Source organism: Gymnogyps californianus, chromosome 13, assembly GCF_018139145.2.
Source record: "Gymnogyps californianus isolate 813 chromosome 13, ASM1813914v2, whole genome shotgun sequence".
NCBI classification, from domain to species: domain Eukaryota; kingdom Metazoa; phylum Chordata; class Aves; order Accipitriformes; family Cathartidae; genus Gymnogyps; species Gymnogyps californianus.
In genome coordinates, this window is record NC_059483.1 from 14,594,370 (window position 1) to 14,622,347 (window position 27,978).

Below are 27,978 nucleotides of genomic sequence, written 5' to 3' on the forward strand. Positions count from 1 at the left end.
AAAATAAATATTACACAGGGTATGGAACACAGAGTTCAGATTACAAGCTGTAAACAGACACTGCTTTGAAGAATGCTTTACGGGTTTCACTCTAGAATGTAGGATTAGCATAGTCTCTTACTTCAGAGCTAGTAAATTCTGTTTGCAGAATCAATTTCCATAAAAAGACTTAAAGAGCCTCAACTAATTTTCAGTAAATGTAGTGTACTGGTGACAAGGCATTTAAATATTCAGAAGATTTTTCAAATGATGGAATTCAAGATGTTCCTGCAACTCTAAGCATGTTTTATAAAAAGTCAACTCAAAGGCTTACAGCTTTTTACTACATGTACTAGGGAAAAACCAAGAACATGGCACTTGTGCTACAAGAATATATACATTATCCTTATCATTTGATAAGGAATACTTTATACATTCCTCATGCAGCAAAGTGCAACTCCGTCTCATCAGCTCTTATCTAGATCTCAACAGGAGAAAAAAATACTGTCAAAGTCCTTCAGCATTATATTCACCAAAAAAATCAAGACAGTATCATACAGTGCAATATGAAACAAAAAATAAGATCTTTCTGTGTAGAACTATTGCACATCTCACTGATGTTGTTAAGGATTTTTCTTTCTAAATCTAAGAACAGTTATGTGCAACAAATTAGGTCAAGCTTAGCACTGTCTTATTTGGACATCCACTTTTGTTTCCAGCAAGGTGTTCGCCATACAGCAGTGTAAAGAACAAATTTCAGTGGACTGCTGAAGTCCAATGAGAGTTTTAAGTTTTGCTTTAAGAGCAGTCAATTGCACAGAGAGGTAAGTGGGGAAAAAAAAAACCCACAGTTTTTTCCATACTGCAGAGAAGCCTTGAGAAAACATAATTTTGTAATAAACATGGTAGCATCACCATGCTTCATCTGGCATACAGAACAGAAATTATACTGACATGAAAACAGAAATCAGTTAATTGAGAAAGAAAAATCAAGGCATAATAGGGTCTACATATTGTGAAGTCTTTTCTATAATACAACAGACCCTCCACCTACATTTCACTTCTTGTAGAACTTGTGCCATTTCACCAGATACATCCATGATTCCAATTTTAATAAAGTAGGCAACCTTAGGCTTCAGATTCTCTCTTCTTCCTTCCATCTTCTCCTAAATCACCATCTTCCGACTGGCTACTGCTAAGGACTACAAATTGTCCTTCTCCAGTGCTCTGGTTCGACCTGCTGGAAGCAGCTATCAACCGGCTTTGCTCCTCTAAGTCCTAATTTGAGAAGGGGGGGTTGGGAAATCAGAAAAAGAATATTAACTTTAAAGCCATCTACAACTGAAACAGGATACCATTATTATGATTTATAAACTATCTTTTAGTACTATCACTGGACAGCTTTCTCTACAGAGGGAACGAAAAGATTGAAAAGGAAACCAAAACATTTACATGTCAGTAGTTGGCATTATTAGAACAGCTAACGCGTTAACACATCTGTACCTATAACCCACAAAACACAGCAGGTCAGAACAACTAGCTTTGTCTACAGCCCGCTCCCTGCAGCCCCTTCCTCGCTGTGCAACTGAACCCGTATCAGCAAATGAAATCCTTTTGGGCCTGTGAGAGGTGTTCCTTCAAGCACTGCTCTTAAGTCTTCCTATAAAGACGTTTCGTGGTTTATCTCCTTAGAAGAGGTCTTTTTAAAAACTGCTAAACAAAATGATACAAAATCTGCACAAGAAATACTTGTAATAATTAACATCATAATGTTCTATGAACTCGTACTAAAGAATATGGTAGTGGAGCTTGGAGTACAAAACTGCAAAAGAAAGCAAGCAGGAAAAAAAAGGATATTAAGAAATAATGTTGAAATGTACCTTTTCAATTTGTTTTTGTTTATTCAGTTCTTTTTGTTGTTTCTCTTTGACTCTATCTATTTCTTTCTGCTTTTCTGATGCTTTTCTATCCTAAAGGGCAAAAATGTAAATAAAGTAAGTAACAACAGCCTGAGATGTTTGATACACTACCGATTTATATGAGTTTGCTCAGAACTGTTATACCACTGTTTTGATTATTCTTCTTTTAAAGGACTGGTATGTTTATTAAAGGTAGCAAGCTGACTCCTGTCTTGAACATTGTTCCACAGTAGCCGTGGGTCAGTCTTTTTTATCTTGGGTTTAAATTCTAGAAAACAAATCCCTTAAAATACACCACAACAGTATTACTGCATCTGTAAGCATCTTGCAGAATATATTCTATTACATGTATTAAATATACTCTCTCCCTTCCATTCACAAGTATCCCTTGCCCCAAAAAGATTCTTACCAGTTCTGCATGAAAAGCTATCTGTTTTGCCAGTCCAACAGAGTCACAAATCTAAACACAAAACAGATTGGAAATAAGCAAAAAGACTCTAATAAAAATACCTTTAAAATTAAGCCAGGTTCCCAAATTAGATATAATAGCATATTAAAGCACTTGCAGGTACTTGGACTGTCAGGTTGAACTGTTTTTCAGTACATACACAAAATACTCTCCCATAGAAATCCCACAGACAGCTTGAATGGATCTAACATCTTGGAATCCACGTCAGGTTCAAAACTGATACAAGTATAACCATCAACAATACCTTTTCCCCTTCATTATTTGATTCAAATATATAGCAGATGGAAGTTTGACGGCTCTCAACTCTCCCTCCTGAAGTTCTAAGCACAAATCCAAAGAGGCGCTTATTCTCCTGGTGCGTAGCATACAAGACTACACTGGGCAAAGGAAACTGCCAAAAGGATCAAATACAGAGATATTAAAACTGGTTCCAAATATTTTCTGTATGAGCTTTCAATATACTGCACATTAATTACTTCAATATCATAAATGCACAACCACACCAGAAGTTACAACCTGACCAAACATGTAATTACAAAACACAAACAGTAGATTAGAAGGCAAGGATTAAATTATTCAAAAGATAGGAAAACTTCTAAAAAACACACTCCAGGTAAGGAAAGGGGACCACATTTGCAATGCGATTCAGTCATCTTTCTAAATGTGAATGCACTCCTTTTTTATTTTCTTGAAGGAGACATCATTCATACAAACTACATTTGTGACTAAGATTTCAATATTCGGTGCCAGGTAAAGGCACTACTTCTCCAAAACCTTTACTGCAATTAGTCCAGCGCTCCTGAATTATATAAGCAAGAAAAAAAGGAGGAAAAAAAACCCCACAACCCACCAAAATGAACAAGCCCCATAACCTCATTATTTTGTTACAATAAAACTATTTTGCATTCTTATTCCTAAAAGAGGCTGGACTTAGAAATTTCAAATGTATCTTTTTAGGCCTTACCAAAGGGTAAGTTTTTAAATTCTGAAAGCCTTTACTACAGCTGTTATAAACTGACAGGATAAGTTTTTCCAAACCTTAAACGTACACGTTTAGAACACTGGACATGCACTCAGTTGATGTCTCTCACCTGTAAAAGCTTACAGCTTTGGGGCAGTTTTGAACTTAATGCCACAAAAGTAAAGAAAGACAAAAGCGCTACTGGAAATACCAAGACGTTTTCACGTGCTTAGGCTTTCCTTTTACGGAAATGAAAGTAATTCAGAGTCCCCGAAAAACTGAATGTTTTTATAAGAAGACCCAAAGAAATTAAATGACAGACCATAAATTGTGCATAAAGAAAAGGGGGGGGGGACGACAGTTTTGAAATATGAAAAATAAAGACTGCTATTACTGAAGAATTAAGCTGGCCTTATTTGATATCCTAAGAAGAATTCCACTTGTGTCTTTCAAGTGCATTTTTTATAAAGAATTAGAAAAAAAAAAAACCCCAAACCAGAAACCGTACACCGCTCTCAATGCAATTATGCGTTAAAAAACAAAACCCCAAAACAAAACAAAAAACCCCAAACACCAAGCAAACCCTTTTGGACGTCAGAACTAATGTGACTCCAACCTTAATGTTACCTCTCTGCTACCAATATAAATGTTTATAATCAAACACGTTGTTAAAATACATTATTCTGTTTTCCTAAGATTTTGTCCTATCACGTCGGGGGTGGGGGGAAAAAGTTTCAAAAGCCTATTTGACCTGTTGATACCACTCCCCTTAAACCTGATTTGCCAGTGGCTTTCTGTCTATTTTTAAATGTATGCATTAGTCTCCTACTTTCAGTGGAAATTTGTCTGGGAATCGCATGCTGTCAGTGATTTTTGCTAACATCTAATAATATATTTTTCAAGTAGAAGAATTACATTGCTGGGTATTTATCTTAAAATGTAAAGTTACTTACTCGTAGTCTTGTAACTTGTGTCTGTGGATCAATTAACCTAAAAATTTGTTTTTAAAAACAAACCAGAAAGTAAATTTTACCAAAGTGAAAGAAGATCATTCTGTAAATAAACATCAGTAGAAGTCAGGAAGCAAACTTACTTTAAACAGTCACAAGTGACTAATAAATGTGATTCTGTCATCCTGAAAACATTATGGATGGCGCGAGCTGCTAGTATTTGACGCATTGTTTCATAAACAACATCTGGACTTTCATCAGACTTCACCTCCATAGAGCCAAGAAATCTTACAATAAATAACTGATGAAGAATTGAATCTAAGGCAAAGAAAAGTATTGGAAAAAAGTGAACTCCATTTTGGGTTTTCCATTCAAAACCGAGGATGGACTGCAGTCAGGAAAACTCCAAACTTCCAATAACTTGGAAAGAGATCGCTCATACTTATGAATCAGAGGTACAATTACTAAACAGCAAGTCACTTATCTTTTCATTTGGTTCAATGAATACAAAAGATGCAATGAATTATTTTTAAAACAGACTTTCAGACAGTAGCCTGATTTAACTTGTCTAATACCTTGCTAATGTAACTAAGCATTCTAAAACAGGTGTTAAATTAGAAGAGAGAAGCTATAGATGAAAACAGAAAAATAATTTTCAAATTCTATTTTTTATTTTGCATTGAAATAAAATTTTTGTTTTACCTTCTGTTTCAGATTTTGAGCCTCCAGATTCACCAAAAGGATTTGTGCGTCTATTAAAAAAATGAAAACATTAAACCAGGAGTCAGATTACAAGAACCACTAATGAATAATGCAGTAGTCTCATGCTGCATCAAATAAGAACATGTAACGATTTCACAGACTTGTAATCCGGAGGAATAATGTATGATAAATCATAAGGACAAGCAATTTAATCAGGAGTTAGACATAAATTGCTATATTCGAGGGCTCAGATTATGGGAAAATACCAGATATTATTGTCCTATTGCTGCCATACAGAGTTTTGCTCACACGGGGTTTTTTTATATTTGAATTAAGCCCAAGTCAAAACCTGGTTAATATTGGAAAAGGTACAGTTTTAGGGGATGAAATTTCACAGAACAGCTTCAGGAAGTACAACCAAAAGCTAGTCCTTTCACTGCTCCGTAGGAGCACCACACTTCTCATCACTGTCTCAAGTTGTTGGAATTACTTACTGAAGAGAAGTCACTGGTTTTGTTTCAAATGCAGCTTTCTGAGAACATCACTGGGGTTTTACTCCTAGAGGGTCAAGAGAAATGTGGCTATTTCTGGCTCTCAAAGACAGAATTGCTATCAGTTACAATGAAAAGTGAAAATACTCTAGGCTTCCAAGTCTACATTTTTCAAAAGCAGTAAAGCAATGCTGAGAAGAGTATGGGAAATGGGGAAATTCTATTTAAAATTTCTAGAGAAAACCCTTTCTCTTTGGCTAACCGGTAGCTGAAAAACTATTGTCAAGGGTTCAATAAACTTCAAATTAGGTTTTATAGGGCAGTAATGAAGGTGTCACCTCTTAATAGTGTTCTAAAAGCAAATTTCAGAACTAAGAGAAAAAAAGTCAGTCTCTTCTTCAGTTATGTCATACTGACTGCCAGTTTTATCAGTGAAATTTTTAACTAAGAGATGTCTAGTTTAAAGTAATAAAATTGTTCTAGATTGAACTCTGAAGTCAAGATAGCATTGCTACAATGTTTATATAACATCCACTCAATCAAGAATCATCCCATTAAATGTTGACCTGTATAAATACACTAAAGAGAAATTCTTTCTATTAGCATCTTTTATTGCTCAGACTTTTCTTGTCATTTAAGATTAGACTGGAACAGTAAATGTAAAATCTTGCAGGATCTCTCAAAAGGCAAAAATAAAATTTAAATATATGTCATCAGTATCATAAACTAAGGAAAGTCTTTTTTTTTTTAAAATAATTAATACTTCTAAAGTAGCATGTTGCCTGTCTGTACAAACACTGCAGTTCTTTATTGACAGTGATGGTTAATTCAAAATACTGAGCACAACTCTATATCATTTCTGCTATGAAAAATATGATTTTCTAGAATGGAATTATAACTGATGACATGAATTTAGCAGAAGTATTAACCTTTCCACTTCCTGGAATACAGTTCGAGTCTATTTTAAATCACTGTATTCTTAAGTATCTAGCTAGCCAACTGATTATCCTGCTATACCAAACAACAACAAAAAGAAAACTGTCAAAAAAAAAAAAAAGAGTTGAATATATCTAATTTTAACTCTTATGTATCTGTGAGGTGCAACTGAAAATTGAAATATTTTTCTAGAGGGCAGGGGGATACAACACATTATTGTGACTAAAGTCATGTAAATTAGTTTTCAGCTTTTTGGCTTTTTTGTTGTTGTTAAGAGCAGCTGGATCTGCAAATACGTTTTCTTAATATCTGAATTCTGTACATATAGTTCCAGAAATGCAGTGCAGATTTACAGGTTTTTATTATTACTTTTGAGTGGGAAGTTTACAAAAAAACAAGCAGGAGAAAATGTTTTTATATTTTGGGAAGAGCTCTTAGACAATTTTAACTTGTCTGTATATGAGATTACTCTAGAAGCCTAGATCATTTTCACTCACCTTTCAGGTTAAGAAGAGTGTCATCGTATGCCATCATCACCTGGAGGCAGGGCTACCAAATTTCTCTTGAGTTTCCAAGAGGAAATAACCCAAGCTGCTGGGTGAGCAAGCAATAGGAAAGGAAAATACTTCGTGAAACCAAAAGATCAAAATAAATCAATAAATAAAAGCATTAGCTGTTAAAGCAAGAAAAGCTGCTGCTAAATAGAAAACTACACCTTGAATCTAGTGCATGTAATCAAGCCATTTTTTTACAACTCTATTTAACAATTAAACAAATTGTTTTGCTTTGCTGGCCACTGCAAATTGTGTGACATGAGCCAGGGCAAAGGCAATGTGTGTTTTGGAGCTGCAGCCTAAACATGTTTTCTTGTTAGTTTGTTTGTTTTTAAATTAGTAACATTAACTGTAGGAATTTTTTTTCCTTCTCTCTACATTTCCTACCTGCCCGATTGCCCTGAAGATTTTGCTTGACCAGGCAGATCTTCACTAACTGGAGATATTATGTCAAATTGTATAGGAGTGTCAGGGGCAACAAGTGAATCCAAGGAAAGCGCCGATAAAGCTGCTGATTCAGATCCCAGTGACCCTGTGCTGCTAGTACGAGCTGCGGGAGGACGAGATTGTCTAAAACAAACCAAAAATCAAAATTAAGATATCTTAGTTTCAGGTTGGTTGATAATAAATTAAACCATATGGGAGACCAATACGATATTCCAAAAGTTGGATGTAAAACAAAACAAAAACTAAAAACCTGAAGAAGATCAGGGTATAGTAAACAAAACTGGAATCTACATTCCTAGTCACATTTAAGTAAGTTAAAGTTACTACTTGCATTAATAACTGCATCACATTGTATTATATTTCACATGTGATTATATAGTGATGGTAAAACAATCTGAGGTCTGCTTCCAGGAGCTGGACACATTAAGAAAAACCTCATTATGAAATCATACAACAAACTAGACATATGCTGCAACCAACAAAACTGTCTGGTCAGCTGGAAATCTGGATTACTTGTAACAATGGATGCTAAACAATGCTGAAAAGGTGAGTTCAAGAAATTTTCCTCTAGCCTATTAAAGATTTAGTTCTGATTATAGAAAGTTTTGTTGTTTTTTTTTTTTTTTTCCTGGAACTTTATCCAGGATTCTCTTTATAGATGTGCTCTTCAAATGACCTACAGTTCATTAACTTACACAGTTGGCCGCATGCTCTCATGCCTCTGCTGAAAGGAAGGAGACGGAGTAACAGCCTCCAGAGCTGACTGATTTACACGTGCAGCGATTTCCTGCAATAGAGAGATGGGAGAAAATAACTGAAAACATTTTCCTCAAAATAAGCTTTAAGATTTTAGTTTTATTTATATGCAATTGACAGAAGTTAAAAACTCAACCCTCTGTGAGAATCTTACATTCCTAAATTTTACTAACATAGTTGTAGTATTTTCTTCCAACTTGCAACACATTTCCTGCTGTTCACTTTCTAAATTTAAATGAATGTACTTGCTTTATAATAGTGTGATTATTAACAAAAGCCAGCAATAGAGAAAAGGCCCAATGATAAGTCTGACAAAATTAGCACACGTAGCCAGGAAGAAAAAGAAAAAACTCATTTGAGAAATGCAGTCCTCAACTACTAACTAGAAAACATGAAGATTCAAAAGTCTGCACTGGAAATTTGGGAACACTTAAATGTTTCTGAAAAACCACGATATGAACAACTATCAAGTAAGGACTATGTAACAATGGTATTTCAGCAAACAACAGACCATTTACAGTTGAAGAATTCCATTTTAATCTTTCACTGAAATCACTAATTCTGAAGTACCAGTATTTAATGTTGGTGGCTTCACTTCATGGGGTAAAGCCAATAGCGAAAGTCCTTGAGGAAAGAGGATTTTTGGAGAGGGAAAGCGCAGGAGACCAAACAATGAAGCAGCAACATTTTGTGTGAGCGTATGACTCAGAAAATGAGAATGACTCTAAAGCCATTGGGAAGCGAGCAGAAGGCACCAACATCAAGGTGTAAAGGCACACACCTTCACTGATGTAAGGAGCTGCACCTGTTTATGCCAGGACTAAACAGACCCGCAGCTGTATCTTCATCAGACCATGCGCTTTAGGTAACTGAGCTCTGCACTAAAATTATTTTGTTTCTCATCTGTAGTTAACTTAGACAGTCAGCCAGGTACTTGTATTATCAACAAAGTTATATTTAGTTCCTAAACCAAAAACTGGCATGGCACACTTTCCATTTCACCTTGATCTTCCAGATCATTTGGCAAGAGCCTCGTGTTACATAGTTGAATGATGGATTCCCGTATTATTCAACAAGCTGCCTGTTGACTGCTGTATCTACAGTTCTCATCTCTGGTATATGATCACTGGAAAGTTTCCTTTCCAATAACCTGTTTCAGACCTCAGCAGGGACATCAAGGAGTACAATTTCACTTTCACCACATATACAGATAAATGCTCTGTTATAAACCAACAGATTTTGTTGGGCCAATTCCCCTAATTTAGCAAGTAAAAATCACTATGTAAGTTTGTATCAATATGAATTTACTATATAAATATAAACCTAAACCATATAAATGACATTAATTTACTTACCCAAATTCTCTACATGAAACAAATAATCAATTTCTAACTCTTCAAAAGGCAAATAACTCTTTCATGAAGTGAAAATATGTTTTTTCCTACAAAATTGCTATGCTCATAAGATTCATATTCATAAGACTGTCAGTTTCCTCTAGTAGAAATAAAATGTATCCATCTGAATATTTGTCATATTAATTTGTAACAAAGTATCATATACAAAATACAAATACAGGATCTTGAAGATGTCAAGAAGTTACACAAAATATAAAAGTCACATATTTTTAATGCTTTCTATATAAGCATTTAGATGAAGGAGACAATGGACTGTATGCTTTCATACCATTAAAAGCTTATAATTAGACATGCAGGAAGTACTCAAGCTTAATTGTACGCTATCCAATTAGATCCAGTTGATCTCTTTTTAATTTTGTACATATCTACATCTTAACATATTAGTGATACTATAAATTTTAGTAGTTACCTCAGGGTTTTCACTTAGATATATCTGTTTAGATATGTTGTTTATGGTGCATATCCACTGAAAAAGAGAGAGAGAAAAAAAGAAAAAAATGAAATTTTTCATACTTTTTTAACAAACTTGATTAAATACCCGAGTTGGCTAGTTTCAGCATTCTTTCCACTTTCTTTGTAACTTCAGGGAGCCAAACCAGTATTCTGCACACCCAGCTTGTCATTAAATTCACTACTATCTGCATACTGCGCCTTACAATATCAGATTTTACTTGAAAAAAATTATTTTAGTCACACTAAAGATCAAAACTAAAGCAAGCTTAAATCACAACTCTAAGGAATTAAAAAAAAAAAAAAAAAATCAGGATTCTCTGTACTCCATTATTCTGTGACTGCAGATGACACCGTTTCCTCAAGACACTATAAAGATTCCATCTGCCTTTTGTGGAATTTGCCCATTTCTTGCATCTGCAAGCTAGAATCTATTCTCTCCCTGTGCTATGGAAAACCATCTGCTCCTGCTCTTGCTTTTGAAGTTTTCTCTGAAGGAGAAAACTAACTGGATTATATGCATACTACTGGTGCTGCTCCACTGAACCCCAGCTGCTTGTTACGGTTGTCACCTGAGCTATCTAAAAGACAGCACGGCAGCTGCAGCCCAGAAAAATCACAAATTTGAGCTGCTAAAGCTGACTATAAACTCCCTTCCTCTGGTGAGGCATCTGAGGGCAAATGTTTCAGAGTTAGGCTATTAGACAACCTCAACAGAGCAAATGAACCAGGGCAAACTTGACACAGCCCAGCTAAAAACCTTAGAAATAGCATAAAAGGTCATTTTTTATCAATGTAACATTGAAGATTGCAGAGGAATTTGAATGCAGGCTGAAAGTACCGTATTTTCTGTATTTCCTTATCCAGCTGCTTGCCCAAACATGTTTTAAATCAACAGTGCTTTTAAAACATTTTCTTTCCCATCCTGCCCCTTATTGAAAAGTCTATATTGAACAATAATGCAAACAGACATACCTTTTTAATTAGCAAATACTTTATGTCACTTACTACCTCTGTTCCTTTGTTTCTGGACAAATCTGACTGTATTCATAGACTATGAATGTAATGAATCTATCAGTTTGGCCCATCTGTGCAAGCCTTCGGAAAGCTGTAAAAAGCTGTCCAAATAAAACATAAATTCTAATAACTAGAGCCTTCTTTGTTAGACCAGTACAAGCCTATAACATTAGGCTATTATTTGCAAAAAGTCTAGAGAAACTTTTTATTTTCACCTCTAGAGAAAGCTAAAAAAAGTAGGGAAAAGATATCCCTGCTGGTTGGGTGGGGGTTTCTTTCCATTCCCTTTCCCCATCAATATTTGCTACAACATATAAGTTTGCTGACCTGGTATTTGAATACTGACATTTCTCAGCTAGTATTCATCCATTGCATGGGCAAGTAAATCTGCATCACCAGACCTAGCAGCTATTTGGAAACAGTGATCACAAGCAGCTTTGAAAGCAGTCCAAAAGCAAATTATTTCACATTTCTTGATTCAACTTGTTCATGAAGCATAAACACGTTTCCCATCATGCATCAGGGCAATAAAACAGTTTTTCCTCATTTCTCAACTGCCTGTATCATTATCTGTGTCCTAACCTAACACTTCCTTTATTTTCCATTCCTGACAAGCAGGTAGGAAAAAAGAAGGTTAGGAAAGCAGGAAGAAGGAGAAGCAGCATTTGTCAAGATTCCATTACTGCTAGCTATTTTGCTGTGGGGTTCCCCCCCCTCCCTTCTTTTTCCCTTTCTTCCTTAATACTGAAAAGGACTTGGTGGCAATCATAACTGCATTTTTTTCTCGAGGATTTAAACACAGTAATATTTTGTCAGACTTCCTGAAACCTGTCATTATGGATAGAATGAGTTAAAAGTTCACTGCTTACCACCTAGAGAACATAAAATGAGCATTCCAACTACTGTTACGAATGTATTCGTTCTGCGCAACAGAAAATCATTGGACTCCATGCGAACCTCCTATAAGCTTACCTCTTCATAATCTTTTTTACTCTCTGCCTGTAAGATTGAAGACCTGAAAGAGGAGAATGGAAAAGACAATTTTGTCTATTTAAAATGCCTCACAAATACATTCAGACAGAAAACTCCATTTGCATGTTTGTACACTGCACAACAAATTAAGAAAGGCTGAAGATTCTGTGTACGTGCTGAGTGCAGTCAACATTTAAGTGGGGGGGGAGGGGGAAATCTATGTTTTCATTTCAACTGAAAAAAGAAAAGGAACAAAATTCTAATTGTGCCCATGTAATACTTAGGCACTCACAAAATGCAATAATACACGATTGTAAACTGATTATGGTAATTTTATTCTGAAATACCACCCGGCTACATTATAGAGCTTATAAACAAAACCCCAGACATTACAAAGTTAAAAAGACATCCCAGATTTTGCTTCTAAATATGCCCAAAATCTATCAAGCTATAATCTGGCCAAAGGTAGACCATCTTTCTTTTCTTAATTAGTGAGTCCAGTATTACTTACAGGTAACAGTAATGTAAGAATACTTACTTTTTGCCATCAAAAGATGTTATCTGAAAACAGTACCGTCTGTCTTCACAGTCCACAGCCATTACAGAACAATTGTCTATATCCATGACAAGTCCCCCAGCTACATCACCTCTTGCCTGGCTCATCAGATTTCCACCTTGAGTGAAGTAAAACTGTCTCTCCCAACTGGAAGATACCAGCCCTGTCTTACTAGAAGATAAAAAGAGGTTCTTAGTTAGCAGATTAAGAGTTCAGCTGAGCTGAAAATCACTTGGAACAAACCATCTGGGCACTTAAGAAAACTTTTTTCCCCGTTTAATGTTTTAGGTTAGCTTTACAGCTAAATTAGTCTCTTTCCATCTGTTGGTTTTTTCATGCTAAACCTATTGCTGGGCAAAAGAATACATAAAATAATAATAATTGCTTTCTTAAGTTATGTGAAACAATTTAGAATAAAAAGGCATAAGTACTTCAGTTTTGATGATCCGCTTTTACGGTACTGCTTTACACAATATGCATATATTCAAATTATATGCATTATCAACATAATTGATAAGACCTCTGAACTCCACACTTACATTGTTAAGACTAAGTTTTGAAGAACTTTGTGTTAAGAATTAGCTTAATCAAGTATTTGTACCACTCAACCAGATTTGCAAAATTTTGCTTAGAGCATGTTGGTTTTTTGGGTTTTTTTCTTTTTATCCCAGAATAACAGAAGAGGAACAATCTGAAACCAAAAATCAGTAACACTTGCAGTTTAGCCTCCCTTTTGCTTCAGGTACTCTCTTCAACGTTAATTGCTGCAGTTGTATTCTACTACAGAAATTCATGCCTCATTCAGTAAGTATGTTACTCTAACTGTTGCTGTAGAAGTAATCTACATTTTTTTTTAAATTCCTCGGAGCTTATTATATAAATTACAGAAAAAAATCTGAGTATTACAACTTATTTTTAATAACTATAAAAATCAGCTGCTAGACTTTAGTAACTAGAGTAACAGCTCCCTCCAGTGGACAAAAGACTACCTCATGAAATTGAGAAGGCCATTCAACCTGCATTTCGGTTAACAGAGAATGTTTTGCCTCGTGTATCTCAAGCTTGTTATATTTTGTTAGTAACTTGAACCCCAAAGCTTTAACAGATACTTACAGAACAATCCTGATAGCTGCCACCTTGTTGTTTTCCAATTACAATCCAGTGAAATTACACTCTCAAACTTTTTCTTTTTGATGTGAAAATTCAGGCAAAGTTAGACTAAAATCAGGATAACTATGCTTTGCACCTGAATGACACTATGTAACAATGAAATTAATACTAATTAAGTGAAGGAGTCCAAAGAAAGAAACAGAATAGCTCCTATGTGACTTACTCAACTAAGTATGTAAAATCAGCATAGCTAACTTCAAAAGAATATTGCATACTTTTTTAGCTTTTGTTTCCCAAAATTAAATATTCTGGAATTTTTAAGCAACAAGGTAGTCTTACTTTCTTGCATTAAGATAGCCAGCTTTCCGCGTTAGGTTTCTATGAACAGGAAATTTCGTAGTATCAGGATCAGGCAAATACAGTGGATCACTAGCTACTTCCAAGTCCTCTATAGTTTGTTGCATGTTTTCTACTTCGCACTCCATTTCCCTGCGAACACTAAGGTAAATAATGTGTTATTAACAAAGATAATTAATAAGTAGGAACAGAAAAAATTATTGTCTTGATAATAGTTCCAAATTCAACAAAAACAACTTACTTCTGTACACTTGTGCCAATATTGGTCAAAAATTCTTCCAATTGCTCAGTAAGATTTTCTGAACCCATTTTAAAAAAACTTATCTTAAAAAAAAAAAGAGGAAAAGGGAGAATTTAGTCATTAATAGAACTACATTAACAATTAACAGATGAAACCATAGGACATTAAAGTTTCTCAGAGAAATCTGTTTTCATCCCTTATTCCCACCAAAGCCTCTCAATAAAAGCAGCAGAATGCATGTTTTTGTCTGCAAGCGAAGGTTGATGCTGACATTGCAGTGGGATTTCATTGTGTCAAGAGGATGTGCACAGAGTCACCTGGAGGAAATACAGAAGCATGCAGAGACTGCCCTGGAAAAGAAACAAGGTTTGATCTTTTAGTGATCCCAAGGTCTCTCTACACTTTTTCAAGCCCACCACTCTGCTAACTGTTGTGTTATGGGTGGGGTTATTCGGGGGGCATAGGACAGGAGAAACCTGTGAGGACTTGTCCGGGGCCATCCTCTGACTGCGGACCCTGCCAAGGGGAACTGACAATATGTATCTTAAAAACAGTGTACTCCATATTGGTCCGGAAAAACTGCCACATCTAAACTGAGTTTAGCCATATGAAATCTCAGAACAGGAAGCCACGGGGCGTGGCCCTGCCCTTCCCATTCTTAGATTCAGCAAAAACCTGCACCTGAACAACAGGTTGCACTATCTACTTTGTTACAGAAAACATTCAGAGCTTAGTTCTTAAATACAAGCTGCAAAGTTTCAAAAAGAAGCAAGAGTTCTTCTTGGACTTGGAAAGCTTTCAAACAGTATGCAGAAGTTCATTTCTACTCGGGACACTGTGGCAGTGCCACATGCTGGAAAGTCTGACTTTTTTTCTTTTTAAAAAAAAAAAAACATACTGATGACATACTTCTGAAAATACAAATAAAGTCTCTCCAAAGAGCTTTTTCATAGTTGTATTTTCTATTGCACCCATCCTCAAATAAACCAATCATGAACTCATGTATATTAAACAAAAACAAGCCAGAATGATTTTTAGCATTCTAGTTCTTCCGCACCCTTGACTGACAACAGTAATGATGTGACTTTGATGATTACCTGATCTCAGAATAGCTGCCACAGGAAAGAGTTTAACTGCCTCCACATTACTTTCTAAGAAGGTACACTTGCAGGCATGAAAGTTTTAATCAGCTATTCCCATTAGTGATCAAGTGGAAAAAAGTACCCAGCAATGAAAATTTAGGCAGCGCATAAAATTTAGCCATCTGGGTTTTGGGGTAGAATTAGACCTTTATATTTGTCACCCAGACTTTCCTAAAAGATTCTCCGATGGGAGTGAGGGCATGTCATGATGAGATTCAGACATCGAGTGGGAAATGACTAGCGCTAGCTAATGACAGTGTTCACGGCAGCAGCTATGACAGCTACAGGGATGAGGATGGGGTGTGTCTTTTTCTCCATTTGCTTCCTTGGATTGCAAAAGAGGTCTTGCAATGGATTTCAGTACGTCAACCTTCATGAAGTACTTCTACATCTTCTTTCAGACCTACAGCTTTCAGAATCTGAAATTACCTGAGCTTGCATGTATCCTAGCAAGGGTTCCAGCATAGCAATTTTCTTTTTGTACTGAAGAGTATTTAATGCACAGAAATAATGCATCATAGTCTGATGCTGTTTTTTCCTTGAAGTATATACGTCTTCTGTAACTTCAGCCTTGATCTAAAGAGACACAGACAGGGAGAGGGGGAAAAAGGAATGTTTGAGACTTGGTATTCATCACATGTCTTCTGGACAGCTTTATAGCCAGCACGGAAAAACCAACACAGTAATGTTCTACCCTCTATCATCAGCAATTGCATATTTTACCCTACAATTCCACTTCTCTAATTTATACATGAAAGAGATACGAAAAAACAAATACAGCATTCTTTTCTCCCTGGAAAGTGTGGTTATTTCTTTACAAAAATAAACTGAGTATAGTATCACAATCTTAATCATAGAGCATTTTCAGTGTTACAAGACAGGCGTGTATTGGGGAAACCTGCTTTTCTGTTCTGAAGCAAACTGTCTAGCCTGCTAAAACATAAGCTATCAGGTGGAATCTGCCATACATTGTCTTCCATCATAAATACATATATTAGATGAAAATTATTTTTTATCTCCTCTAAAAATCTTTATATGAAGTATTTTATTTTACGAACCTTTTCATTTTCCCTTCTTTTTGACAACCGACTGTATCTGGTAATGGCAGCATCATGGTCTAAGCAATCAAGAGAGAATTTATGATCATTTTGATAAATTAATGACTTAGGAAACAGAGCAGAAACCCCCTTATATCACTGTGTGTTGCACAGCCAGCTGAATGCAAAGTTCCGTCATATTAAAACCTTTAAGAATTTTTCTTGCCTGTTCATAATTACTTAACTGCCACAAATACTTGGGCTGAAGAAAAATTCTAACCGGATGCAAATATGGCCAAATTGTTACAAATATCCCTAAACACCTAATATTCTTCAAAGACAGAAACGTTCTATAAGTAGAGACGACTTTCCATTACGAAAACCTGTTTCTAATCTTTTTTGCTTCTAAAGCAATGAAGCAATTTACATTGAGAGAAGCACAATCCTTATGTAATCCTTACTTAAAGAATATGTTCTCTACAAGGATATAGTAGAGCTAGCTAAAAAAAGTAACTTCTGACAATAGGGAAGAGAACTATCAAACTAATTTTAGGGATGTAAAATTTGTTTATTAATCCAGTCCTGACTTTAAGAAGTGAGCTAGCACCTTACTATTTTTAGTAATTTTGGTAACACAATCCCAAGTTATTTGATAATTATATATACATTTTAAGTATTGTAAAAAAGACTAATACTGTCAATTTGCCTTAACACTTCGGTTCACAAAGCAGGGATTTACAAGTGAACCAAGGAAAGCTGGGTGCCTAAGTATCACTGAAAAAAATTACACATTAATTAGTCACTTTAAGCCTTGCAAGTATCTTCATTAGTTTTCTGAGTAAATAATCTACAATAATACTGTCGTCTTGTAATATCTATAACATTAAGTATTTTACACTTACCATTGCTTGCAATTTGGAAAACTTCTTTTAAAGTTAATATCTCTACAAAACAACATATCACAATTTAAATAAGTTATTAACATAACATTCATACATTAAGGTTTCTCATGCAATGTTTCACTATTGAACAGTCGTAGTTCACACCTTGTACCATATTGAGTTAGCAGCACAGGCACTATGTGGCCAGGAAAGTCTGCTCCTACTTAGGGCCTGAGTATCATTTATGTGGCTGTCTGGCTTACCAAAAAAAGATACTGTACTATAATAAGTTAAGGAGGAACTTCTTTTCAAAAGACTTTGAAAGTCATCGTCAATACAAACGCATCACCTATCGTTCTGGTCAGAGTTCTGGTCTGAGTTGGGGAAGTGGAAGCACAGGAGATGGGGAAGTATCACTGGATCAAAGGAAAGCCCCAAACACAATGTGATTCCTCCTACCTCAAATTAGTCACGTTCCAGATGGTTATTTAGTCTCACTGTGTCAGGGAACAGAAAACACTACAATACTTAGCACCTGTTCTGATCTTGATTGTGGTTTTGTGTCATATTACAACATAAACAAGCAGAGAACTATGTCCAACTTTATGGTAAAGCAACAACAAAAAAGCATGGAAAAGCTTTACAGAAAGTGCCTATGAAGTCCATAAAGAAGTATGGTGTCATTAAATACCACTTCAGTTGGTGGTTAAAAACTTCCAGTGGAAAAATTTAATTTGCGATTATTGCCTCAGGGATGCTTCTTCAGTAAATATTAACAGGCGATTTTTCCAGGCTCTGAGGAGTAATATTAGCCTTGAGATACTCATGTTCCCTTGCTCAGAAAGCATAATCTATTTAATCCATAATTTTGCAACAAACTATTGCCAAAGAAGTATTTTCCAAGATTCATAAAGAGCTAGAAGTTGTAATTTTTATTTCCATTTAGACTTAAAACATTCATATGCTAGGTATACTCACTCTAAGTTATTTTGGTTTTAACTCTTATAATTTATATTTGAGGCCCATTTGCCACACCAGTCTATTCACTTTAGCATCTCGAGTAAAATCTATCATAATCAGACACATTATATATTATTTTAGACCAGGCAGAATAAGATATAACTGTTACAAAAATAAGAACTTGGAAGCATCTTATGCCTGCACATAAGAAGCCACCTATGTTACCAGCAGGGCTGAAGAATCACCTTACTAAATCTTAATAATAGAGTAAGTACTACAACTTTGGCACTTTGCCTTTTGAGTTTAGTCCAGCCATTATATTGATGTCATGGTATGGTAATATTTATATATATTTCCTGAACATGCAAATTATCTGAAAATTATTCTTTCCTAATGTTTACAGTAACCGCAAAATTTTCATCCTGAATAGAAGTGCCTCCATAATATAAGTAATAATTTTGTTGAAACAGTAATAGTGTTAAGTTCTTCAACTGTAATGCTCTCATGAATAGAAATAACTTACATTTTTTTTTAAATTGGGAGATGCATACTTTTGAGAGCTGAAAAGTAAGTGGCATATTCTATTTAGTGAAACAAGAGCTATGGAGATTAAATGCTACATTTTTGTTATTGCTGCTGTTGAGAAAAACAGTATTTGTTCGAGCACTCTACCTTTTAGATCCCTTTCTTTAAACTGGGTAATAGGAAACATCATTGCATCCGCAAGCTGAGTTGAAAGTACTGCATGGCAAGAGCTGAGCTGTAAAAGACAAGAGAAAGAAGGAAATTTTAGGAAAACAGTGCTGAGACCAAATCAAGACAGGCTGACATCAATTTCACTCAAAGATGACATGTACAACTCAAACGTAATTTCGCACATTCTTTTTTTTGCAGCTATTCTTTTCTAGGTTCCTGATCTCATCACTAGCTTTTTAAAGACGACATTTAGAGTTTAGTATTTGTCCCTACTTTTCCAACTTTATTCCAAGTTACTGGATCATGTCAGAAGATGGCCTCACACATTCTGATGACTAGTCAGTGTGTTTCTCCAGTTTCCCTCCAGCTACATCACAGCCCCTCTTTCACAGGCTACAAAGGTAGAACAAATGTGTTCTTCCTCCCTAAACGCTGTTTAAGTAGCGTTAAAAGTGAGGAGAGGGATCACAGAAAAAATCCTCATTCAGATCTTAATGGTGCTAAGTTGTCTTTTGTAAGAGTCAGTCTCTGTCTCTAAAACAGACAGCAGGAGGTTCCTTTGTCAGTCAGGTATCTAAAATCAGGCAATACAAATACCCTCATGAAAAACAGTTTCTAACTGCCATTCTGTAATGTTTTTTGGCTGTATCTACAGTAAGTTAAACTACATTCTTTCTCAACAATGTATCTTCATTTTGCTGAATTGATTCTTTATCTTCAGGTTATATAACTTTAAATATATGCTGCAATATACAATTAAGTGTTACCTTATTGACAAATGAAAGCCATTTCTGTACCTTCTATCTTAAAAATGGCTGGAATAGTTAAGCAAGTTAAACTCTATATATGACAACATTAGCAAAGTAAGTGAAACAAACACAAGTACTTGCCTCATCTATCACTTTTGCAAATTGCTGTAGAGTGGAAGTCATGACTTCATCATCTCCCCCTAGTGGAAAACGCTAAAAGAAAATAAAAGGAGGCAAGTTGTTTGCAGTGTTTTCTGCCATTCACAAAACTATATTAATTATGTCTATGAATGTATTAGGTATTCCATTATTTTAAAATACTATACAGTTAAGATATGCTGAAGCACTTCTTTATTGTCCTGTGAAGAAGGAATATTTGCGGGGGGAGGGGGGAAGTAGAAACAATTCTCATTAAAAAAAAACCCTATGTTAAAAAAAGATTAATTAATCTAATTAATGATTTTATAAATTAATAGATTTTATTTTTTAAAAATCAGGAAAGATGCAGACTTGACATCTATGAAGATTTTTATCCAGCTTTGCAAATTATTCTAAAATTATCAAAAATTAAGCAATATTTGGTGTTCATCTTGAACTTCTAGCTCTTAAATTATGTGATTATGTGAAATTTTTAAACCATCCAAAAGAGTTTACTTCTATAATGCCTCGATGGAGGCAAAAGTATGACCAAAATGGTCACAACTGAAAAACAAATAATCCAGTTAAAACATTATTTGTGTATTTTTAAGCTAATCTCCTGACTGGGAAAAAAGCAGTCCAAAGGAGAGAAATCAGAAAAATAAGTTAAAAGGTTCAATACTAATTTAATTATTCTTTTAATTCACAGCAGCTATACATAAAACACTTGGAAATATTAAAAAAGACCAACTTCTTTATTAAAAATTTTGAGCACCTCCTTCCAGCTTATTAGGTTCCCCCCTCCTTCTTCTCAATGAATGTAACAAACTGTAATTGAAATAAGGATATTTGGTGTATATTTTGATATCTGTAACTGCTAACGAATAAGAATATCTTGCCCTAATTGGTTCTTCTAAGCTGAAGATAGTTCTTTTCATTTTGATTTTGCAAATACTGTATTTTTGCTAGAAAACGGCAGAAACAGTGCAATTTATTAAATAGCTGTGTCATTAAAGTCATTTTGGTATTGTATCAACAATGTTAAAACAATTCAAATGACAGTACTGCAGCTACTTCTTTAAAAAAAAAAAAAAAGGCAGAAATAATTTAATTCCTGCTATAATTCAGAGTGTGCACAGACATCTTAGGCAGCATTTCCAGTCTGTCACTAGGAATGTAACTTTTTTTTTTTTTTTTAAAAAGACACTCTACATCTCTCTGTTTCTCCATCTCTTCCTAATGGGACTACTGTAGGTATAAATACTCACTATTCTTTTGGATCAGCACCATTGTGTTTTTGATCCTATCTGCATTACGCCTATTCATTAGTAACAATTAGCAAAGGAAAAATAAAGTGTCATCTCACCCCTCTAGAAAGACTCACCAAACCAAAATAATTCATACATAGTACTTTTTCCAGTTCACCTCATTAGGTGGAGAATGAAGATAGGGAGCGCCAGCCTCCTTAAAAGAAGCGACTTTTTGTTTTTAACTTGCATCTCAGAAACGGAGTCCGAGCAGCATAGCTACAAATAGGAAACCCTTCACAGTACAGGCTACCAGTGGAGAAAGTTATGCATTCCACAATCTGCACTTTCAGAGATGGAATTACTCTCACAGTAAGAGTAAACTATGGTTGTTAAATGGAGACTACTATGCAATCTCTTCTCTTTGTGACTAGTAAAATTAAAGCACTTAACACTAAACAGGTTTATAAAACAAAAACAAACCACCACCCTAAGCAACCCCCAAAACACTGATCCAAAAGTAAAATATTTCAGAACTTACTAATATTCATCATGGTAAGAGAAACTTCACTCTGTTTTAGCTCTGGTTTTCTGCTCTGGGAGATAAAAGACTACAAAAATACATAGTCCTGACCACACAAAGACAACTATGATTTACACAGTACCTGTTTCTCATATTCCTTCAGAAGCTTTGAAGTCAGATGAGTTGCTGCACTTAATTCATTCTGATTTGAAAAAAAAAAAAACAACAAAAACCCAAGCTTGTTACTTTTTGATTTAAATTAATATTTAAAAAATCACATATTTGAAGAAGAAACTATTACAGACACGGAACTTAAAATCTGACTACAGATTTTCAAAAAACCTAAGCATCCTGCTCTTCCATTTCTCTACCATTATTGAGAGTTACAGGTAATCAGTGTTTACAAATACCAAGTTCACAGCCTGTACTATGTGCACTGATTTCTGTATTTTTCATGTTACGCAGTGCATATTTGCATTTAATTATTTCAAATTAGCTGCCCTAGTTACTGAGTACTAGAAATTTGTTATCTGTAAAGGAAAGAAAAGATTACAATGAACCTCAGTGCTACCTGGTTACAAACTGCTCTGTACTTGTACACAGACAGGACCTAATTAGCAGATTCATGGTACGGAACAACTTCATCTTTCACAATGCAGTTGAAGGAGAAAGCACAGAAATTAAAAGCTAAGTAGAAAGCCAATAAAATAAAACTACATAGCAGCAAACCTACAATAAACACACTAGTCATTAAAGTAAAAACAACAGTAAAATAAAAATATGAAAAGCAAGAGTAACAAATCAGTAAACAAGTCAAACAGTTCAAGTACATACAAATTAAAAACACAGCCATAAGCTCAATTGTTCAGAAAAACACACAAAATAGATTCTGCCTTTGGCATAAAAGTGCAGTTACTTATAGATGATGAGTGAAACGAATACACTGTGGGCAAAAAATAATCTCCCACTTGGTAAATACTATTATACACACTAAGATCATGATGGGAAACATTTTAGAAACATTTGGGAAATACAATAGAACTACTAGAAGACCAGAAAATCTTTTTGCTTGTCATAAGAAATTCTGTTGCAAAAGAAGTCACAAGAATTTAGTCTTTACCACTCCCTAACATACAGAAAAATAATTATTTAATTCTTATTTTATTTCACTTCCACATTTAAAGAATGTGGAAGTTTAAATAAAATATTGCTTATAATAATTTCAAAAAAAGCAAGAGACATGAAGTGGGGTTCAAAAGCTTTATAATGCATTCAAGAATTGCATTAACACTACCTGTGCATCATATATTCTGTGCATGGCTTGAAATAACTGATTGATGTAATTGGAAATTGCAGCAGCATCTTCTTCAAATACTCCCAGCAAAGACCGGGTCTGTAAAAATGAAACAGCCACAACAGTAACGTGTCAAGTTAGAAAAGTAGTATTTAAATGTAATAGAATTTCAAAGTTAAATAGCATCGTTTCAGGTTTCATTACTGAAAAGTTTATAAACCCTCCAACACTGTTTACAGGAATGATAACTGTTGCATGCCAGAGAATCTTAAAGATATCCAAGCTCAGCCTCACTCCTACCGTCAGCCCCTCTCCAGGTTAATACAAGTACATTTTCAGAAAGGAAAGGACCAAGGGAGATGGATACGTGTATAAAAAAGTTGGAACTGTGGGCAACTACTGGACCCACTGTGGTACACCCCTAAGGAAAAGGGTAAAGATGACTGGTATTAAATAGCATGCCAGGTATACACATTTCTTCTGCAGTGAGATGAAAACAAAGGCTGTGGCTTTCTGATACTATCCATCCTGCACAAAGACAGCTGCTGGCTGTGCTTGGACCTATAATTCACCTGTGCAATAACAGCCAATTCTGTGATCAAAAGGCTGAGGAACTAAAAGCTAAACCAAAACAAAACAGGAAAAACCCCGTCTTGTTGTTCTTAAGATATGTGTTTCTCCCCCTCACCACTCCACGGTGAAAGGGAGTGGAAAGATCTGTCTTTTTGTCCTTACCCCAGCTTGTCAGTCAGTCTGTTCCTTAGCTGGTGTCACCCACAAGCTTGATGACTATGCATCCTATTGCACTGCCTGCATCACTGATGAAGGTGCTTAACAGTATCCACCTCAAAATCAACCTCTTTATCACCTACTAGACTTCAAAACACTGATCACTACTCTTTAAGCCCAACTATCCAGCCAGTTTTTCCACCGGGTCACAGTCTGCACCTCTCTGTTTTGGCCAGAAGAATGTTACCAGACACCGTGTCAGAATCCTTGCTTAAGTCAAGGTAAATGACATCCACTGCTCTTCCCTATGATGAAATGACTGACTCTGGATGAGAAGGCAATCAGGTTGCTCAGGCATAATTTGCCCTTAAGTTTAAATGAGATGCTGACTCAGTGTTCTTGCATCCTTTTTGCACTTGGAAGCAATGTTACTCCTCACCACAAGGATATCAAATAGCTTCCTTCCACCAAGAGAAAAACCCAAAAGGGGGAAGAGCAGAGAATGTACCTGTAACGCTGCACAGGCCACATTTGCGTTTCCTAATCTAAAATATTGGTTGGGATGCTTGGATATAGAAACAGGAGTATCGCTTGCAAGACCCCCAAAATAAACCCCTTTACTCTAGTAATGTTTTAGCAAGAGGACTATGCTTTGTTTTTAGGTTTACACTAAAATTAATGTCCAGACAGAAAATGGAAAGAATTGTAGTACATAACTGTCTTCCCCCCCCCCACATTATGATTGTTAAACACTTGAAATTAGAAATTCTCTTTCTTAGTCTGTCCTAGGCTAAATAAGTGTAGTTTCCTCAAAGAGGAAGGGAAGGAACTTATGGGACCTGGGAAAAGAATGAAAGACTGACACAACAAGTCTGGATGTTAGGAAAACCTCTCTGATGAGGTTAGCGAAAAGCATGGGATCGCACTGCATATGAATTGTGGGGGGTTTATTATTAGGGGTTCTTGCTATGTCGAAGACTTGTCTTGAAATGACTTGGACTTTAGTCCATCTCCCCTTGAAGCACGGAGGTCTTTTTCAGCTACTTTTCTGATTTTCTGCTTTTAGTGATAATCAAGGAGTACATATTAAACCCACACAAAGTATATTATTTGACCATTCTTTTGACATGAAATTCTTTTATTTAACTTGAATGAGATGTCTGGCTGTCTCACAAATATTATCATACCATATAATGCCTACAAGATACTTAAATATAAAAAAAATATAATCAAACAGCATCATCAACAGAATAAATCACTTTAATGGTGGTTCTAGTTTATAAAACAAGTGGAAAAGGGGTGTAGAGGAGGAAAGAGGTGGAGGAGAACTCAAATGTTTGCCAGGTGTGGCAACATGTTGTGTCATCCTAATACCTGTGACCCTCCCATTAAAGGAGACATACATGAAAGAACGCAAAAGAAAAAATTACATAGTACCATAACCACTGCATTATATACTCATGACCTTTAAACCTGAACATTAATAAACCTAAACATAAATAAACCTGACCATAAATAAACCTGAACTTGTAATTTTAAAGGAATATCATGTAAGGTTTCTGGATTATGCTTACTCTTTAAAACCAAACACTGTAGAATAAAAGCATTTCTATGTTTTATTGTAAAAATATCAGTTACTGATGTCCAGACTTCAAACTGATGTTGTATAATATTGATGGAAAGAAAATAACCTGAAATTCTGAACAAGTTATGGCAGACTACTGCTTAGCAAAAAATTAGAGGAATCGTTTACTCATGTTTCTAGTAAAACCTTGCATCATTTTGCACATTCTTTAAGATGCTTTCAACCCCTGTATATGAGCAGGTATACTAGAAACTATCAGTGAAAAGCTGCACAAAGAAACCACCTAGTCAGAAGTCAGTGAACTGTTAAGCATTCTATGTCATCCTATGTATGGTAGTGTAAGTGACATGAGATAGAGCCTGTACAATCAAGCCTCTTGGCTTTTTTGTCATGCAATGCTTCGGGAATGCAAATAAGTCTGAGCAGAAACTCTCTCTAAATATATATAAAAACACTGAGTATGTATGTAATATATGTCCTAAGTTAATATTTAAATTGCACTGCTTTGCATAGCAAAAGACAATGTACATTTGGCATTTGGTTTATGTCTAAAAACACAGTGGTTAGATTTTTATCCTGCGACAAGAGGAAATGAATGGGTTTTGCCATTTTAGAAAAGCCTTTCCTTCCCTCAGATGCAGAATAAGTTTGATATGACGTTTATATACCTAAAGTTAGTGTCTGAAACATGTCTAAAGGTGCAAAACTCCAGTCCATAGTTCAGCACTAAACAACAACCTAGGCTGATGATCTTTTTCAACATTACAGCATGAACACATCAGAAAGTCATGGCAACTCCTAAAGAAAGCAAGGTTTCTTCTTTCTTCAAGCAAAATTTGTTGCTGTTGTCATTGCACTGATTTCAAAATAACAGAAATGAGCTAATGTAATAGAGGACTATAGAGTCCTTCTTACGTTCTTGGAAGAGGTGGTTAGCCAGAATTCACCTGAAATACTAGGTTGACTGAAATATGTAAAATTTTGTACGTAAAATAGAAGAAGATACTGGCAAATCTAATAGTTTAAGCACCTTAAACTCATTGGGCTGAGTTAGGCTTTGCTAGTCTGTATCACAAATAACCACAAATGGAAGATTCTAGAGTTTATAATTATGTTCCAATATGTAACTTTTTTGCATGTGCTTCCCAAATGACATTCCAGTCTTAAGTGCTTGGAAAAAAAAAAACCTACATCCCACTTTTTAGGGATCCTAAGTTTATCTTACATTTGACATTTCCTATAAATATGAATAGTTCTGACTTTGTATACCGAGAACAGACCTTCAAGAGATAATTTTGTTAAATTATTATTATTACAACACTTTCAAAAATTTTTCCTCTTCATGAGAGTACATCAGGTTTAGTCCCTGGGCCAGAGACCATACTACAGGCTAGATTTCATCTAACATCCAGTATTTGAGCTAGATGGGGCACTGTCCTTCGGAAAGTAATGACATACTTTCTGTGTGGCCTTCTTCTGTTCCCTTTTCTAAGTCGTTCCTCCACTTGATGTAGATTTGTCAAAATGCTTGTCATTTTAGGGGTTAAAGTTCCCTATTAAGCAAGTGAAAGTTTCTTTTCCTATGGTTGAGGAATCAAAACTACCAATGCACATGCTATTACAATATAGGAAGTCTTGCTCATCTACATAAACAATACAGCAAAACAAGGATCTTAATTCAAAAGGCTGCAATAAAAGAAAATATGTTGTAAACTTTTTTTCGCGTCTAGAAAGAGCAGTACAAAGTATTCCATGTTGTTGCTGCCAGCAAGAGAAATTCAATTGCACTACTGAATAAAGCATTTCCTGCTTAATAGTAGTATGAAAGAAATGCCAATGCAACATATGGCATCACTGACAAAGGTCAAGCAGCAGAAATGGAAGTGAAGATATCAGAGCTATTAAAGGCCTCTCAGCACCATGCGTTTCCCACCTATCCCAGCATTAACAATCGCCACAATAATCTCATCCAATAACTGCTTTTCATATGTATCTATTAAACATTAATGCGTTTTTAGTAAAAGACAAAGATAAGAAAAATCCCCTTGAGAAGCGAAGACGGGTTTTGTCAACACGAGGTCTCCAAAATAAATCATGAATGTAAATGCGGGGGTGGGGAAGTAAGGAAGTCAACGCAAGCTACTACCCTGACGCCCGATGCTGAACCACAGTACCTCTAGAAAATCGTTACCGACCTCGCTGCTTTACAAACAGCTCACCAGCCCGCAGGACACCCGAGAGGAAGCGGTGATGCGAACGGGAACAAGGCGCCGCGGAGCCTGGGACGACACCTCGCAGGGGGCACTGCCGAAGCTGACAGCCCGAGAGCCGCGACTCCTGGCCCCAAGCCCCTGCCACGCCACAGGGGCGAGGAGGACAGGAAGGCACCTGGCCATGCACGCAGCCTGCCTGCCCCGCTGCCGGGGAGGGCTTCCCCCTCCCTCCCGGCCGCCGCCGAGGCTCTCCAACGTCTCCCCGAGGGAATACAGGGGGAGGGAGCGAAAGGGGAGCAACGCTAGGCCCGGCGCCCGCGGACTGGGCCCGATCTGGCCTCCACCCACCGGGCTGCGTCTTACCTGGGGGCTGTCTTCCAGCGTCTCCTCGATGGGGAGCTTGTCGATGCCGGGCATGGCGGCCGCCGGGGTTGACTCTCTGCCGCTGCAGCTCCCGCACCCCACAGCACGGCCAGCTGACTGGACCCCTCCCCTTCTCCCC

At 36.1% G+C, this 27,978-nt stretch overlaps 1 protein-coding gene across 1 annotated transcript; it reads right to left on the reverse strand.

Moving 5' to 3' along the window:
• Nucleotides 1-411: 411 nt before the first annotated feature.
• APPL1 (adaptor protein, phosphotyrosine interacting with PH domain and leucine zipper 1) lies at nucleotides 412-27,893 on the reverse strand. The gene is made up of 22 exons (XM_050904491.1): nucleotides 27,840-27,893; nucleotides 22,950-23,048; nucleotides 21,798-21,857; nucleotides 19,889-19,960; nucleotides 18,975-19,062; nucleotides 17,364-17,405; nucleotides 16,483-16,541; nucleotides 15,854-16,000; nucleotides 14,283-14,365; nucleotides 14,024-14,182; nucleotides 12,557-12,745; nucleotides 12,019-12,061; nucleotides 9,989-10,045; nucleotides 8,104-8,195; nucleotides 7,349-7,531; nucleotides 4,981-5,030; nucleotides 4,422-4,596; nucleotides 4,282-4,318; nucleotides 2,612-2,758; nucleotides 2,308-2,358; nucleotides 1,860-1,949; nucleotides 412-1,257 (listed from the first exon to the last, which is right to left on the reverse strand). The coding sequence occupies exons 1-22, from the start codon at nucleotides 27,891-27,893 to the stop codon at nucleotides 1,108-1,110; spliced, it is 2,127 nt and encodes a 708-aa protein (XP_050760448.1). The 3' UTR covers nucleotides 412-1,107.
• Between the last annotated feature and the right edge of the window lie 85 nt (nucleotides 27,894-27,978).

Coding starts and splice junctions, on each gene's coding strand:
- APPL1 (XM_050904491.1), bottom strand. CDS start 27,893: ATGCCCGGCATCGACAAGCTCCCCATCGAGGAGACGCTGGAAGACAGC. Junction 8,196..9,988: donor ATCTAAGTGAAAACCCTGAG/GTAACTACTAAA, acceptor TCTCTATTGCAG/GAAATCGCTGCACGTGTAAA. Junction 4,319..4,421: donor GTCACTTGTGACTGTTTAAA/GTAAGTTTGCTT, acceptor ACAAATTTTTAG/GTTAATTGATCCACAGACAC.